This window comes from Triturus cristatus, chromosome 9 (assembly GCF_964204655.1).
Source record: "Triturus cristatus chromosome 9, aTriCri1.1, whole genome shotgun sequence".
In the NCBI taxonomy this organism is placed as follows: Eukaryota; Metazoa; Chordata; class Amphibia; order Caudata; family Salamandridae; genus Triturus; species Triturus cristatus.
Genome location: NC_140592.1, coordinates 347,331,352 through 347,349,040, shown reverse-complemented (window position 1 = coordinate 347,349,040; position 17,689 = coordinate 347,331,352). Strand labels below are relative to the sequence as shown.

The window sequence follows — 17,689 nt, the reverse complement described above, 5'->3', positions numbered from 1 at the left end:
ATTTTAGAATGAGTGTCAGCAGTTATTCCTAAACGTCACTGCACTCATATGATCGTCCGTAAGTTAACCCTACCTGTGTACTGCATACCAGAATATGAATAAACTTGAGACAGTTTTCCGTAAACAGCGTGTGGTCTGTTTTTGTTGTGATGCAACTGTGTCTTGCCACAAAAGTATGTGTGTAGACATGTCAGATGAAAAAAGGGCTAGGGGTGGAAACGCTAAAGAAGAATGCTACCTTTGCTGATGGCTACTTCCACTCTATAGCTGCGAAAGGGCGGTGCAGGCTGGTAAACAGGGTGAAAGGGTTGCCTCTGGTGACAGAGAAGGCCCCAAAAGAAGTCTCTGAATCTCCAGTGAAACTGGCGCGCTAGAAACAATAAACCTGAAGGGCGAGCCCTAGAACAGCTAACTGTGAAACCCTCCTAGGTGAAGTTTGCTTTTTCTTGTTCCTGTTTTTTTACATTCAGTAGCACAAAGACCTTCTTGGTAAGGTCTTTATATCCCCTTTCACCATGGGGTCCATTCATGGAGACGTTTTCACTGATTTCTTGTTGATCTTCTATACAGGATGTTTTTTCTGGGTTTTCCCAGATGTGAGTAGAGTACTTCGCCTCTCTCAGCCACTCCAGTCTATACTTAACAACCTTGATTACACTGTACTTCTCCCTGTTTTTGTAGGTACCACTTGCTGAAGTTCCTTTTCTCCCGATGAGATCCTTTGCCTGGTTAGGGTCAAAACGTTGACATTCAGAACAGAATCCGAAATTGGAAACAAATGTGAGGTTATTGTTTAAGTGAGAGTGAGAATGTAGGAATTTTTGCTGATGGCTACAAGTTCAAGGGTTTTCTGTCACATAAAAGTAAGGGAAGTTATTTTTTCACCCACTCTGGCATTTGCAGGGCACTCTAGCTACTAAAATGTGTACCACCATGGATTTTCCCATTCTCCATGCAGGCTGCATTACAGCCTGCATGGAGAACAAGCCCAGGCTCCTATTCCCTGGTTGAGCATTCATTCAGGATGCTCATAACCAATGACAACACTGCATTGCAGCGTTTTGATTGGTCATGGGAGGCTGGGTGCCTACCAATCACAAGGCTGCATTGCAGGGTTGTGATTGGTCAGTGGAGCCTAGCTGTTCTTCCTGGCTCAGACTTCCTGTCCCACGCCACGAGGAGACAGCTTCATTGCACTGCCTCGTGCCCGCAGAAGCCCTCCCCTGCGCCCACCCCCGCCACACCACCGTGAGTCATGCCGGCCGCTCCTGTACCAGAAACTAAATGACTGTGTCTGGCCTTGTGGGAGTGAGTACAATCAATGTTCTTGACTTGCTATGCAGTTTCCTGTCTTGATTTACGAAGACTACAAATTCATATCACTTCCATATCTGTGGTTGTGTGTCTCTCTGGTCTTGTTCGAAGGGAGAAGTGTGTCCCACAGTGTATTCGTCCTACCTTTCACATCTGGCTAGCGTTTCCAGACAGATTCATGTCAACAAGTCAAGAGGCGTTCGCCCCTGCATTTTCTTTAACAAACCGTTACACTTTTACATTGGAATTGAGAATCAGGGTCTTCTGTCTCCAGTGAAACGGAGCTAGTTATAACCCCTGCATCTGTACATTCCTATCCCAACTGTGGTCCCCTCTGCATTCCATTAAGACACCTTCTATGGAGAGGTCGGTACTACGTCATATAACTTTGAAAAGGAATCAACAGCACAAAAAGTGATGGAAGTAATTCCCGAATTTATCCCAGCCACTGGTAAATTCCATTTCCTAATTTAATAGCTTGTCTGTGCCACTGTAGATTGCAAATCAAGTTTTGCCCCTTCCCGAAAAGGGTAATCAAGCATAATTGCTAGGTCGCTTTACCACTGAACATGATAATAAGCAACCACAGATAGGTCTCAGACTTTTTGGGCCTCATCAGGGAGGTGCAGCTTCAGACCTATAGCACAGTCAGCATGATGCCAGATGCCCTAGTTGCAAGATCATTCCCAGACATGTGTCCAGTAGCTCTCTGTGCCATAGGTTTCACATTCACTGGTGAGGCGCAACAATGCAAAAACAGATCTGGAGTTGCTTGTCTTCTGTTCAGAAGGTGCATGCAACAGCATTTCAGGCTGGATTGTTCCTGTAGTGCAGGTCCAAGCAGATTTGTATGTGGTAGGTCCCCGTCACTACTGGTGCATGGAGCAAAAAATGATGGACTGAAATGTAGCTCAGAGTAATTACCAGAGGGCAAGATTCATTTGAGCATTTTATGCATACTTTTTTTCTCATGAGATGCTGTTATGTGCGACACGTAAGACTAATTGTGGTTCCTACATACCATTGTGCAATAAGATGCACAGTACCCTAACTGAAGAGACCCTACAAGGTCCAAAGTGGTTTCAAACTCAAGCTCTTCCTCACTTATGGAGGTTCAAAAAGTCAAAATCGGACTGGAATTGTTTGTGTTCCTGGTTATAGGGGTCATGGCCAGCTAATTCTTGCCGGACTGTTCCTACTGGGGCAGGGCAAAAGCTGATTTTCATACGGCTGGTCCCTTCCGCAGTCCTACAATGAGAAAAAAAAAACATTGGACTGAAATGTGTCCCAGAGTAATTTACAGTGTCTGAGATTAATTCAAACACCTTTTCTCAGTGAGATGTTGTTTGACAACTAACTGCAGAAGTGGGTCCCATATCACACGGCGGAATAGGACTCCAAGTGCCCTAACTCAGTGTTTTCCAAACTGTGGTTCGTGGCACATTCCCAGGGGGTCCCCAGGCAGCAGTTCTAGAAGCACTGTAACGTTCCTTGTAAAATTAGCAGTTTTTGAGGAACAATAACATTGTCAAGAAAATGCCAGTGATTAATGTACCTGCTGGAAAGAGATGAGAGTTTTGTCCAGTGGAAGCTTTGACTTATCTAATGTAGCACAGAGGATTCATATGCCTAGTGCAAAGAACGTGTACCATGCATTTTAAAAAACAATATTCTATGTGCATAGGTCAGTGGGTTACTGCTTTTGTCACAGAGATTCTTTTGTTACTGTGCAATTCATAAGGGACAATCGTAATCTAGCACAGTGACATATAAACTGTCAAAGAGCTGCTTGGAAACTGCATGGTAAAAGTTAGTAACATGTTTTTCCCAGTTTATCATAATCCGGATGCTGCAAAGAAGGTTTATTTGGGTGGAAATACATTTTTATTGTTAAAGCCAATGCTAACCACTGTGCTGTGTTCTGAATCCTGAGTTTGTGCTTCTCAAGACCAAGCACTCTTTTGAGTCTGTGCAAACCTACTAACTTGCATGTTTTAAGGTTTTTTACCAACTCCTTTCTAATCTTTTCCCATACTGAAAAAAGTTGGAAATGTACTCCTGACAGTGGCAGACGTAAAACTTCTTCCGGGGTTGGGAAAAAAGTGGGTGGAGGGAAAGTGAACTTGAAACATTCAGATTTTCACATGAGCAAACTACACATGCACATTTGCTCATACTAAAATGCAGTTCACAAATATTTTCTGGTAGTACTATTTCTTGGCTTACTTCTCTAAATTCTTGTGAATTCATGGAAACTGTATATATGCACTTAATGCAAGGATATATACCATGGATGCACTTTTGAGACTTTCTTTAATAATTGGGACTCTAATTAAGCCTGGCGTTAACCATGACCTTTTGTGTCAAATAAAATTGTCTGTCTCTCTCTCTCTCTCTCTCCTTCTCTCGGTCTATCAGCTGGCTACACGGTGAGTGACAATATTCTGCTCTTTTACAAGGAGCATATTGGCACACAAAGTCGTTTTGGTCAGTTCTTGGAACTGCTGTGGCAATGTGTGCTTTTTGAGACAAAAAAACTATTTTTGCTTTTGCCAATGCTTGTTAGAATGGTGAGGGCCCTGCAGCTCCCACACCGATAAGGTTTTATAAAAACCATGCCAAAACAAGTCACGCATTGACAAAACCAAAAGCCTGTCCGCCAACTTCAGACCTACTGGCTTTGCCAATGCTTGTTTATTTTTATTTCCCACAATCTGATTTTAACTGGTTACACTGATTTTCCATTATGAATATTTTTGGGAAATACAAGCATACAACATGTTACTAAATGATGCTGCAAAGATATGGTACCTAAAATCTTACAGTAGTTTAGCAAAATGTGTTTTCCTACTTGCATTTTTTTGTGAACATTTTATTTTGAAAGCAAAGAATCATCACTGTTGCTTCCAAGCTTCTGCAAATATTTGCATATGATCAGAGAGCATTCTGGGAGCATTACACATAGCCTCATATTACTAAACTTTGAAAACGTGTGCACACGTTTATACTGGAAACACCGTCAGTAGTGCAGGCCGAGCTCCCAACATTCACTTTTAGTGCTCACCCTAATAATAAAGGCTTTGCATTATTGAACCATAAATACAGGTTTGAACGGTGTTAACACATGGACACACATATTACCTTAACTGCAGACAATGCCCTTCCTTGATCCATAATGTGGCACTGTAAACTGGCAGCCAAAGGGTTTGTGCTGTAGGGGTTGGGCCTACTTGTCCCAAGGACAAAATACACATGAAAACTTGTTGCTCTTGACCCCAAACAATATGTCCCTGACGTCGGGCTATAGGAATTCCACATCCCTGTACAAGAAGTAAAAGAAGTAAGTGTAGTGCCAACGCAGGCACCCTTGCACAAGGGGGTCTGTGTGCAGGGGAAGATTGTTTATGTTCCCCCTTCCTGCACATGAACAATTTTGAAATGCTGTTTTGTCACTTCTAATGGAAGTTACAAAATGTCTTTTTTTTAAAGATTGTTTATGTGCAGGAAGGGTCACCTTCCTGAACATAAACAATCCAAGGCGTTTTGCTATTTCCATGGGAAAAAGTAAAATTGAGGAGAAATAATTTTTTACTCGTTTAGCCAAGTTTCTGTGTCCTATTTACGCTGCCCTTGTAAATAGAGAGTAGCGTAAAAATCAATGGGTGTTGAGGTGGAAAGCCCACCGCAACTCCCACTGCCCACCCCTTTCACGCTAAGCATTGCGTGAAAGGGGGCCTTATTTACAAGGCAGCGTTAAGCCACATTAAGTGGCTTAATGCTGCCTTGTAAATAAGGTGAAGCCCCTATTGCAATGGGAACATCGCAAAATTAGACGTTCCCATGACGATAGGGGCTTGTAAATATGCCCCTAAAATCCTTAGTAATTCGAGTATTTGTTTTGTGTGGACACTTGTGTTTATTTTTTTCGAATTACTGTTTTAAAGTTTGAAATTTAAATCCTACAAATTGCTTGGGGGTCCCCAGCTTCCAGCGGTAAGTCAATGGGGGTCCACAGGAGTCAAAAGTTTGGGAACCACTGCCCTAACTGATGAGGCCCTTCTAGTTAAACAGCCTTCTAGGTAAACAGTAGGCTTGGACTGATGGAGGTCCTACAAGGCAGAAAGCAGTCTGTGGATGTTTTTGTTCCTAATCACAGAGGACATGGCCTGGCAGTTCTGGGTGGTTTATTCCTATTGGGGAAGGTTAAAGGCTTGAATTGCATACAATTGGGGAGAGTTGCTGAAATTGTGGTGTGAGAAAAAAGGAGACAATTTACTCCTCTGCTTGCTGTGGTTGATCTTTACAAGTTACTCTTTTCAGGCCTGCATCAAATCCTGCTCTGCCACTGCTGCGGACACACCACAGCCAGTGACCTCTAAATGATCTGAAACATCTTAGTCCTGCTGATTACCGTATACCCACAAATATCAAGTAATGGAACATTTGTACATCATCTTTACTTCACTAGTCTTTTTGTAGTCTCTACATCATCTTTACATCACGAGTCTTGATGATTCTTTCTACTGTCAAGTACAGTGCAGCTATTACAGGGCAATTCACACTTCTAGATTGTTTGCATACATCACCATTGACATACTCATTGTACCAGTCTTATCTTGTGGAGACTTTCTTTTTAGTACATGACTGCAATGGTACTTTTTGTGAGAGGGACTCTTTCCAAACCTTTTGAGGACTGTTTCAGTCCCCACTTGAACCCAGGTTGCAAAAGAAGTCATACATTGATACTGATTAGAATAAAACATATGTGATAGATTAACTGCAGCATTTTTGCATTCTTTCAGTGATACCCAGAAGCCTGGGTATGGAGCCAGAAACTGACAAGACATGACTCCAAATTGGGTTTTTCAATGTGTGGTCTAAAATGGGCATTTGTCAGGATAAGGAAGAATACTGCCTTCGAAAAACAGTTGCTACTCAGAGATGATGTATTGGGAATGAAGCAAGCAGCATGCTACAGTAAAAGCCATGCAAATGCAGCATGTAATTCTGAATGAGTAGGCTTAGGTTTGAGCAGAAGTGAAGGTACTGTTTCCTTCTGAACTGACTCCAGGAAAAATAAGACTTCAGATATCCTCCTGCTTATTAGTAATAGCTAGGCTGTTCCTTATATTTTGTTTTTTCATAAACTAATGTGTTTAGTGAAATACAGTGTTTGAGGGTCTGACACAGACTAGACATGTGTTTGGGGTAATAGTGGGGAGTACCAGATTAGACTGATTTGTTTGCACATGCCATTGCTACATCACACTTAAAAAGGAAATAACCTAGTACCTCTTTGTAGATTTGACTTTATCAATGTCATCCTCTCAGAAATTCATTCATTACATCACCATTTCTTAAGCAGGATTTGAGATGGTATCCATTGATTTATGATACAGCATGCATCTGTTATCTTTATTATTTATGACATGAAAGAAAGGAGAGACCTTCTTGAAGAATTGTTCATTCTCTTTTGTGCATTTTCTGATGACAAACTAGAGTCGCAAATTGCCTAAAGCTCTTTCCACAGTCAATGCATGTATATGGTGTCTCTCCAGTGTGTATTCTTTGATGTGTAATCAGGGCAGAGGACTGACTGAAACTCTTACCACATTCAATACAAATATATGGTTTTTCTCCTGTATGAATTCGCTGATGTTTGGCCATGGCTGATGAATCAGTGAAACTCCTTCCACATTCATTGCAGGTGTAAGGCTTCTCACCACTGTGTATTCTCTGGTGTCTTAGAAGATTGGCTGGCCAGCAGAAACTGATTCCACATTCATCACATTTAAATGGTCTCTCCCCTGTGTGCCTTCGTTTGTGTTTGACTAAAGTTATCAATTGACTATAACTTTTGTCACATTCATTGCAGGCATATGGTTTCTCACCTGTGTGTGTTCGCTGGTGTGTAAGCAATGCAGATGACTGGAAAAAACACTTTCCACAATCATCACAAGTGTACGGTTTATCCCCTGTGTGCCACCGAATATGCTTGCTCAGGGCAGATGAATCAATAAAACTCCTCCCACATTGACTGCATACGTATGGTTTCTCCCCTGTGTGTATCCTTTTATGTTTGTTTAAAGTGGACGAGTCACTGTAACTTTTTCCGCATTCAGAGCATTCGTAAGGTCTCTCTCCAGTGTGTACTCTCTGATGCACTCGTAAGCTGGATGAAGTACTGAAACTTTTCCCACAGTCACTACATATAACTCGCTTCATTGGATTAGTATCTCCAAATTCAGTGCTTTTTTGCTTGCTATCCACTGCAGTGTCTGATAACTGATGGCTAATTAAAGCTGAAGACTCTGTGCAGCTCCTCCAATTTTCATTACTTGTGTAAGCTTTTTCGTATTTGTGCATTTGCTCATGCTGGATGAGGTTTGACAGTAGCTTAAAGCTCGCTCTACATTCATTACATATAAATGAATTCTCTTCTGCGTCCGTGGTGTGATGAGTACAACGAGCTGAAGCGCCTTTTGAGCTCCGAGTTCTGATAACTACATCACATTCAGTACAAAACCCATCTGCTGGATAGGTTTTTTGTTGCTGCATGGGGTTTGCTTTTTCATTTTCAGCAAGATGATCTGTTGTATTGGTTGCAGATGTCTTTAGCCTCCCTCTAGTTCGGATTGGTTGCATTATTGTTTCATCCTGATCTTGGCCCTTCAAAACATTTTCACCTTCTTTTCCTAGTAAATGTTGATAAGATTCGAGTTCTCCAAAGTGATTATCACAAATCCCCTTAGGATATTCATTTCTGCTATCCATCTCTGTTGAAATCAAAGAAACACAGACTTCAATATGAGGAACTAACACCATGTGCTAAAATATATGTGTAAATCAGAAGTCAAAAAAATATTCATATGGTTTCCTTACCAGGCCACTTTATTCACTCACTTTACAACACTGGAACACAGAATTTCAAAATACAGTGGTATAACTTTGCTTGAGTTCTAATGAAATGTGATTGCATAGCCAGAGAATATATAAAAACACTAAGGGCATAAAAAAAGTTTACACCCTGTTCCGTTCCATAAGGTCCTGTTATAGATGACTACTTGAATTACTTTAATATATATATATATATATATATATATATATATATATATATATATATATATTAAAGATCAGAAACGAATGGTTGCTCACTATCGTGAACAAGGTGGCGAGAGGCCATCGAAATGCGTTGATGTGAAGTAACTCATCAATAAAAGAAGCCGTGAAAGAAAACCCCTTGGAGTGCAGTGTAGTTACTGTAAAGCTGTTCGTAACCCTGTGCTGAATATATATATATATATATATATATATATAGTCACTATTTTCTTTCTCTTTCTAATAATTCTTTCACTCCTTTCTGTTTTTTGCCCCCATCACTGTCTTTCTAATGTATACAGACCCATCATGTATAGGTATGACCAGGACACCCTTATTACTTATATATACTTCATTTTTTAACAATGTCCTCTGGGCCATGCTTTGTTTCGTGACTCTGATGGGGGCCCATCTCCTTGTTGCCTGGGAAGAAGTTTGCTACTGTATGATCCCTTCTGGCCATCGGCAAACTCTCGAATGAGGTGGGATGCAGACACAGAGACCTGTGCCCTATCAAGGACCCAGAGATTGTTTGAATTTTTTTAGGATAAGAAAAAATCTAAACATCATATGGTTCATTGCTAGGGCACAGATACACAAGCCTATGCATCGCCATTGAGCCAGAAGCAGTTTGGAATTTTGCTATGAAAAACAGACACTTGTCTGTGTTTGTTTCCCATGCTATTATAATATCCTATGCATGGTTCATGGTTTCCTTCTGGAGCAACGTTTGTCTGACAAATATGTTCTGCATGATCTCCCAGCCAACGAGGGTGAGAAAGGTCTGGTGCCCAGGAACAGAAACCTTAGGATGTGCAGATGTGACATGATTGTGGTATCTTCCCATACAGCACAGGGGTGACACCCATGGGCCCTGGAAGTAGGGGTGCGGGGGCTGCTGTGGCACCCCCAAAAAACCCTCTTGGAGTTCCAAAGGAGAATTAGCATTAACGATGCCAGTAAATGTTGTTTTTATCTTGTCACATTTGCTGTGATTTCAAAGGCAGAGATCAAATGTCAGACTATTTCTTCTGAAAAATTACTGATTATTCTTTTAACATGGAAATCAAGTTACTTTTCTTTCTCTGACTGCTAAATGAGGGGATTTTGTAAAATGAACTATGTGACAGTCTTGCTGGTGTAAAATGAAAGGCTGCAGGATGTCACTTTTTCTACTACACAACAAAATGTAAAAAACTATACATGAAATGTACAAATATTTTAAAATAGATCAGTAGTTAGAAAAACACAAACTAAGTGCTGTTTTAATAATTCTGAGGTGTGATTAAAGAAACAAGATTAAAACAAATCAAGACACTATTTGGTGATGCACAAAGGACGCATTCACTAAAACTTGTTTTCCACACATTATTGTAGGGGCACTCTGGAGTTTTATGAGTAGAGCCTTTGCAAATTGAGTGTCCATTTTATTAGAGAATGTGACAGTGTGACACCATGCCATGCTTTAGTAATACAATAAGAAATTGGGTTACCCGTTGAGGGGTGCCGAAGCCCTACTCAGGCAACCTCAATCCGTGTCAAGGTGAAGGGACAAACAAACCCCAAATTAACCCGCACTCAACCCTCTTGTACCTTGGCACAGAGCAGTCAAGCTTAACTTAGTGGCAATGTGTAAAGTATTTATGCAGCGTTTCAAGCATTAATAAAGTGAAAACACAACACAAGGAAAATCCCACACCAGATTAGAAAAATAGGGTATGCTTTCATAAATAAAACAAGACCACAGAAACAAAAGTCCAATCAGTAGAACTGGAGCGATGCAGTTTTAAACATTTCAGTGAATATAGCACTAAAAAAACACAAAGTGCTAACTTTGGTTATCTGGTTGCACCGGACCAGGGCAAAGTCACAAATTCAGGCTGAGCAATAGAGCTTAGGCTGGCTATAGGTATCCACTTAGGGTAACTGAACAAGAGTACCCTAAATCCTGGTTGCAGAGTGTTGCGAGTTCCTGCGTCAAGGAAGTGTCGTGCAGCCGAGGCAATGTGAGATCTGGGTCGGAGATATATCACACAGCATCGGTTCCGGGTAGCTGCAAGATGCAAGGTCCTGAGTCGTCATTGAGGAGGCCATTGATGAGGGGCTTTCAATATTAAGTTCTGCATCGAGGATGCATTGCGCACCGACTGGTTCCAAAGAACCTGCGGGGCTTGCGATGCACTGCATCGTCATCGAGGCAGCTGTTGATAAGGGGCTTGCGAGTTGAGGGTCTGTGTCAAGGATGTGTTGCGCAGCAGCAGTTCTGATGAGGCTGCGAGGGCGATGCGATGTCCTTGCACTCGGAAAGTCCACACAGAAGTGGTGATGCGTCAGTTCTGCTCCGGGTTGCACTGAACAGCAGAGGTGATGCAACAGTTCTGCTGGATCCACAGATGGGCTGTTAAAGCACCATCAAGCCCACTTCCATGGGTCCAGGACTAAGCTGCCACCACTTGGCATGGTACGACTCACAGTTGCAGCGTCCAGGTACCATACATGAGACTAGCCCTTGGAGTCACTTTAGTGGTCCCGGGAATAGGTTACAGGCTTCAGTCCTTCTCACCCAGGCAAGAGGGAAGCAGGTCAGCATAGAAGGGCAGCAGTCTACCGAAGTGGCAGTCCTTTCAGCGGCACAGCAGTCCTCCTACCTGGCAGAGTTCTCCACAGATCCATAATTGTACTCATGAGTTGGTGCCTATGGTCCAATATTTATGCCTGGTGCCTTCTTTGAAGTGGGAGAAGTTACTAGACAGTTCGGTTTGAAATGCCCAGGTTTTCTGCTTCCCTGGCCCTTGCTCCAGACTAACTACAGGGCGTTTGCAATCCTTTGTGTGAAGGCAGGACAGCTTATTCAGGTGTAAGTGAGTGGGATTGTGCCCAGCCTCGCCCTCTCATCCTGCCAGTGATGGCCCATCCAGGCACACCTAAGTTCTTTAGGGTGTGTGGCTGTCTGGGAGGAATGAACAAAGACCAACTGGCAACTACACCTAGACATGTGACCTGGAGACAAGCTGCAGGAACTAAATGGCTAAGGCAGGAAAATGCCAACTTACTAAAAGTGGAATGTACAAAATTGCAATGTGTAGGTTACCACAAAAGAGGAATTTTCATTACAATTCCAAAGACACCAAACAAACAGTTGACCTGTTCCAATTTGGAAGAGATCCTTAGTTAATGTTATAAGGTAATTCCAATGTTATCCTTTGGGAGAGGCAGACCTTGCAGTAGTGAAAAACTAATTGGAAAGTTTTCACTACCAGGACACTCAAAACTTAAAAGTACATGTCCTACTTTTTAAATACATTGCACTCATCCCTGTGGGCTGTTTAAGGCCTACCATAGGGGTGACATATATGTATTATAAAGGAAGGTTGAGGCCTGGAAAAAGGCTTCTTCTGCCAGGCCAAAATGGCAGTTTAAAACAGTACACACAGACTGCAATGGCAGGCCTGAGGTAAGTTTACAAGGCTACATATGTGGGTGTCACAACAAATACTGCAGGCCCACTAATAGCATGTAATGTACAAGCCCTGAATACAGGTAGTACTACTTTACTAAGGACTTATAAGTAAATTAAATATACCAATAGGGTATAAGCCAGTGTTACCATATTGTTAAGGAGTGAGCACACGCACTTTAGCAAAGATAAAGAGCACACAGTCCTTAGACGAACAAAAACGAGATCAGAAAAATATGGAGGAGTAAGGTAAAAAGTTTGGGGGTAGACTACCCAAAGGCTGACAGGTGTAACAAATACATTTGTGATATTGTGCTCCAAAATGCGTCACCAGCTACATACTACACCCTTACCACTCTCTTACCGAATGGGCGTGGCTAATTCGCTACACTTTGTCTTGGTGGGATGCTTGGTTTTTTCACAATCTTTATGAGCCCAGTGATATAATATTGATGTCAGTACTCCTACCCTCAAAAGAGTTTCAGCACCATTTGTGATACATGCAACTAAAAGATAGGTAGTCTAAAGAACAAGTTACTTACCTTCGGTAACGCCTCATCTGGTAGGGACTATATCTAGCCGCAGATTCCTTACCTTTTGAACTTCCCCAAGCGTCAGACTGGATCTGGAAGATTTTTCATAAATAGTACTCCAATTTGCTTGTAGGTGGCATTGATGGGCTCCGAGCCCGTTGTTGGCATCGTATGAGTTAGAAGGGACATTGCGGTACTCATATAGGTGCCAACCAGGTACGCTGACGTCAGTTACTTTCCACGACTTTCCACGGCTGAAGCGTGGAGCCATAAAGAACACTGACCATTGATGTGTCAAAATTAGGGCTTTGAAAGGGGTCATCCCTATCCCTGTCCTTAGAATCTGTTTGGATGGGTGGGTCAGTAAGGAATCTGCGTCTAGATAAAGTCACAACCAGATAAGGCATTACTGAAGGTAAGTTACTTGTTCATCTGATAGAGACTTCTAGCCGCAGATTCCTTACCTTTTGAAAAGATACCCAAACAATACCATCCCCGGAGGAGCTCAAACGAGAAAATCCAGCAGGACCAAGTGGGCCAAGTGCCCATTTCTGCGGACCTGACTGCCCAGACAGCAATCTTTAGTGAATGTGTGCAGGGAAGCCCACGTTGCCTCCTGGCAGATATCCAGGACCAAAACTCTGCATGTTAACGTAGTGTTGGCCGCTTAAGCTCTGGTGGATTGGGCCAGTGCGTTGCAGATTTCGATGCAGAGCATGACCCATCTGGAGATTGCCCGCTTTTGCACTGTTTAACCTTTCTTTGCACCAACATACCCCACGAAAAGTTGGTCATCCATCCAAAACTCTTGTGTGCGGTCAAGGTAGAATGACAATGACCTATTTGGGTCCAGGCGGTGGAGTCACTCTTCTTCTTTAAAGGGATGTGAAAGACTTAAAAGGTAGGCAAGGTGATAGATTGGCCTACATGAAAAGGGGTAACCACTTATGATAGAAAGGAGGCCCTCGTGCAAAGCCCCACTTTGTCAGGATAGACTGAGAAGTAAGGTGGCTTAGATGATAAGGCCTGCAGCTCACTTACTCTGCGGGCAGATGTAACTGCCACAAGGAAAACTGTTTTCAAGGTGAGAAGCCTGAGGGGACAACTGAATAGAGGTGTGAAAGGAGCACACATCAAAAAAGTCAAAACCAAATTAAGGTCCACTGAGATATAATGAATAGTGAAGGAGGGAAGAGAGAAGTAAGACCCTTTAGAAACATATGTAAAACAGCAGACTGGAATAAAGAGGGTTCATCAAGCAACCGCAAAAAGGCAGAAATGGCAGATAGACAGCCCTTAACAGTGCCCAGAGCTGAGCCCTGCTGGGCAAGAGAAAAACAAAAAACAGAATTTCTGAAAGAGGGGCAGAAAGGAGATCAACAGATGTTTCTGCACACCATGCCACAAATTTGTTCCAACAGCACTGTCTTGGTGGAGGGACGCCTAGTTGCCAAGATGAAATTACAGACTTCAGGAGGAAGGTCAAAAGCTGTCAACTGTCACCACTGAATCTCCATGCTAGAAGGTGGAAAGTGGACAGGTTCGGGTGGAGAAACCTCCTCTGCTGCTGCGACAGAAGATCTTCCGAATGGACAGCCAGATCGGAGGATTGATGGCCATGCTCAGTAAATCGGGACACCAGACTCTCTATGCCCAGTCCTGGAGCCACAAGGATGACTTGGGCCCTATTGTTCTTGATTTTCTTGAGAACTCTGGGTAGGTGAGGTATGGGCGGAAAGAAAGGCATACAGGAGGCCTGATCTCCACTCAAGACGAAAAGCATCTCTGAAGGAGTGCCGCTTTGGAAACTTCAACACTCAAAACTGCTGACATTGTGCGTTCTTGGCAGGTGCTTACAGATCTAACCAAGGCTCTGTCCACTGCTGAGAGATCTTGTGCCACCTCCGAATGGAGACGCCATTCGTGACCTGCTAGACATCTTTGGCTGAATTTGTCTGCTCTGGCGTTCAGACAAACCGCCAGGTGTTGAACCACCAGGAATATGCCCTGCTGTTCCAGCCATGTCCAGAAACGCTGGGCATCTTGACAAAGGGTCTAGGACCCCACCTGCCCTGTTCGTTGCAGTACCACATGGCGGTGGTGTTGTCTGTAAACACTTGTACCCGCCATCCCCTGATGGAGGGCAGAAAGGCTTTCAATGCCTGTCGGATTGCACAAAGGTCCAGCAGGTTGATGTGGAGTCCAGATTCCGCTGGAGACCAGAGTCCTCTGATCTCCACCTCTCCCAAATGGCTGCCCTATACCAAGAATGACGCATCTGTCACTATTGTGAGATCTGGCTGGGGAAGGGTGAAGGGTCTGCCTCTGACCCAATCGCAGTTCATTGGCCACCACTGCAGATCGTTCGCAGTTCACACTGAGATCTGAACTAGGTCACAGAGATCTCCCTGATGCTGCGTATACGCATACGACATCTGGCATGTGTCACTAGAAGGAAGCAGGAGGCCATGAGGCCCAGCAGCCTCAGAGTCAGTCTCACTGAAACCTTGGCTAGAGGCTGAAATATCCATATCATAGCCTGAATATCCTGGACTCAGCGCTTAGGAAGATAAGCCTGAAACTGCACTGTGTCCAGAACAGCTCCGATGAAAAGGAGACGTATGAGAGGGAGTCAGGTGTGACTCTGGCATGTTGAAAGTGAACCTCAGATAGTGCAGAAGGTTCGCCGTAGTCTGGAGGTGGAAGATGACAGTCTGGGGCGAGCCCGCCTTCAGCAGCCAGTTTTCGAGGTAGTGGAAGACTGGCACCCCTGGCCTCAGCAGATGAGCTGCAACCACCGCCATCACCTTGGTGAACACCTAAAAGGCACTGGTAAGGCCAAAAGGAAGCACAGTGAATTGAAAGTTCTGGTGGCCTAACGTAAACTGCAGATATCGCCGGTGGGCAGCCAGGACGTGAATATGAAAATAAGCATCCTGCAAGTCCAACGCAATCATTCAGTCTCCTGGGTCCAGGGCAGACCAGACCTGAGCCGACCTAAGCATTTTGCATTCCTCCTTTTTGAGGAAGAGATGGAGAGTTCTGAGATCGAAAATAGGACGAAGGCCCTTGTCCTTCTTGTGAATAAGAACCACAGCCTACTTTTGGCACTGGCACTCTCTCTATGCCTCCCTTGGCAGAAAACAGACAGATGATCCTCCATCAGGCGATTGAGAGATGGTGGCATGGGGGGAGGAGTAGTCTTGAAGGGGAGGAATTAGCCCCTAAGGGGAGGGAGTAGCCCCTTCACACAATCTGCAAACACCACCTGTCCAATGTTATGACCTGCCCATGGGACAGGTGATGGCGAATCCTGCCGCCAACTGGGTGCCCAAGGTAATAAAGGGGCAGAGTAGGAGGGTTTGGAGGCAGTTGCAGTGGGGAGGGTGGTGGACTGACCAGTCTGTGGTCCCCATGATCTACAAGGTCTGTGGGTACCGTGCCCTCGGCCACGCAGAGGCTGGACTGCATGTGCAGTGTGATGGCATGGCGGTAATTGGATCAGCTGGAAGCCCCTTCCGTAGGCACGAAAGGAGGGAAAGGCTGATTGAGGTGGATATGAGGCAGCAGAGAGGCCCAGGAACCTGGCCGTAGCATTAGAATCCTTAAAGCACTTGCACCCCGAATTTTGCCTTGTCTCTGAAGAGACAGGTTCCATCAAAGGGCCTGTCTATAAAGGAAGCATGGCCATTCCCCGAAAAGCCAGTAATCCTCAGCCAGATGTGGCTCCTAAGGGCCATTGTCTTGGAAACCACTCTGCCTGGCGAGTCGGTCGTGTCAAGTCTGCATCGAATAGTGAACTTTGCTACTTCTCTCCTGACGGTGACAGCTTGGGAGAGTACAGCCCAGGCCTCCTCCGGCACCTGTGGCAGCACCTGAGCTACGGTATCCCACAGAGTGTGGGAATAATGGTCCAAAAGGCATGCAGTGTTCAGGGACAACAATGCCAGGCTGGCCAAAGAAAACATCATCTTCCCAAATGAGTCCAGCCTCTTGGATTCCCTATCTGGGAGAGTGGTAGGGAAAGCACCTTGGTAGGTGGAAGCTTTGAACCCACCAAGTTCTCAGGGGTAGGGTGTTGCGTGAGGAAGTTTGGGTCCCCAGGTGCGGGGCAATGGTGGCAGGCAAATGTCCTATTCACAGGAGCCCCTGTGATGAGTTTGGAGCAGGTACCCAACAGGACGTCAGTGAAGGTGTCATTGAATGGGAGTAAGATTTCCGATCTGGAAATTCCTGGTTGCAGCACCTCCGTCAAGAGATTAGACTTAACTGCCACCATGGGTAGCTGAAGGTCAAGGAGCTCAGCGGCCCTTCGCAACACCACAGCGTAAGAAGCTATCTTCTCCACCGCCACGGTAGGGCGAGAAAGCAGACAGGCATCTGGAGACATATCCAGGCATCCTCATACCGGTCCACACTTAGTTCTTCCTCATAGGGCTGGTATTCTATAGGGTCCAGGCCTAGCTGATGAAAATAAGGTTCAGGTTACGATCAAGTGATGTCATAAATGATGTTATAGAACATGTCATGAGTGAGGTAATATGTGAGGTCCTAAGAAGTTAATGGCAGGGCGCAAGTTATAGTTAGCTCTGCTAACTATAACTGGTGAATTTCTGTGTATTTTAGTTAAAAAATATTGTCACTGACATATTGACCTCACCATAACGTTACTTTAACCATTGTTATAAAATTGTCCCAAAAACATCTTTAGATCACTTTATCTATTTAAGTAGAATGGAAGATAAGGATGCTAACAACCAACAGGCAGATAACGACACAGTGATAGCCTGAATATGGTTAATTTAGAGAGTACTTTAATCTCAGGATGTCTACTTACAAATTAACATGTACACACCTTACGTTCATAGCATGGTGGGTGCCAGATGATTAGTGTACTTTAAGGATAAAGTGAACTGTTTGCAAAAGGTTGAAAAGCAGAAAAAATATGTAATAAATAAAAAGCGAAACAACAGAGGATTTAGTATATGCATTTCGGGAGATATGAAAACCCTGAAAAGGCATCTCTCCCAACGGTACAATGGACATATCTTCTAGACATGAACATAATAATAAGGATGCTTTAGTCTATGGCATTCACTGTATGAAAAAGTTGTAGTAAATGATATTTAATGCATGGAAATATGTTATCGTAGGAAATGTATTGTACTTTTGCCACCAATATGCAAAAAAGAAATTATGTGTACGATCCAGCGTTCTTCTAAAATGGGTGAAGGGAAAGAGAGATGTTACCCTTTAAATAGTCACTCTGTATGTTATCACTCTATGG

At 43.8% G+C, this 17,689-nt stretch overlaps 1 protein-coding gene across 1 annotated transcript in view; it reads right to left on the bottom strand.

The window, feature by feature from the left end:
• Window positions 1-6,697: 6,697 nt before the first annotated feature.
• LOC146797905 (uncharacterized) overlaps window positions 6,698-17,689 on the bottom strand; it is an 83,417-nt gene continuing 72,425 nt past the window's right edge. Inside the window, exon 3 of the mRNA XM_085625118.1 lies at window positions 6,698-8,090. Coding sequence (XP_085481244.1) covers window positions 6,778-8,090 — 1,313 coding nt within the window. The 3' untranslated portion in view covers window positions 6,698-6,777. The remainder of the gene's footprint in view (window positions 8,091-17,689) is intronic.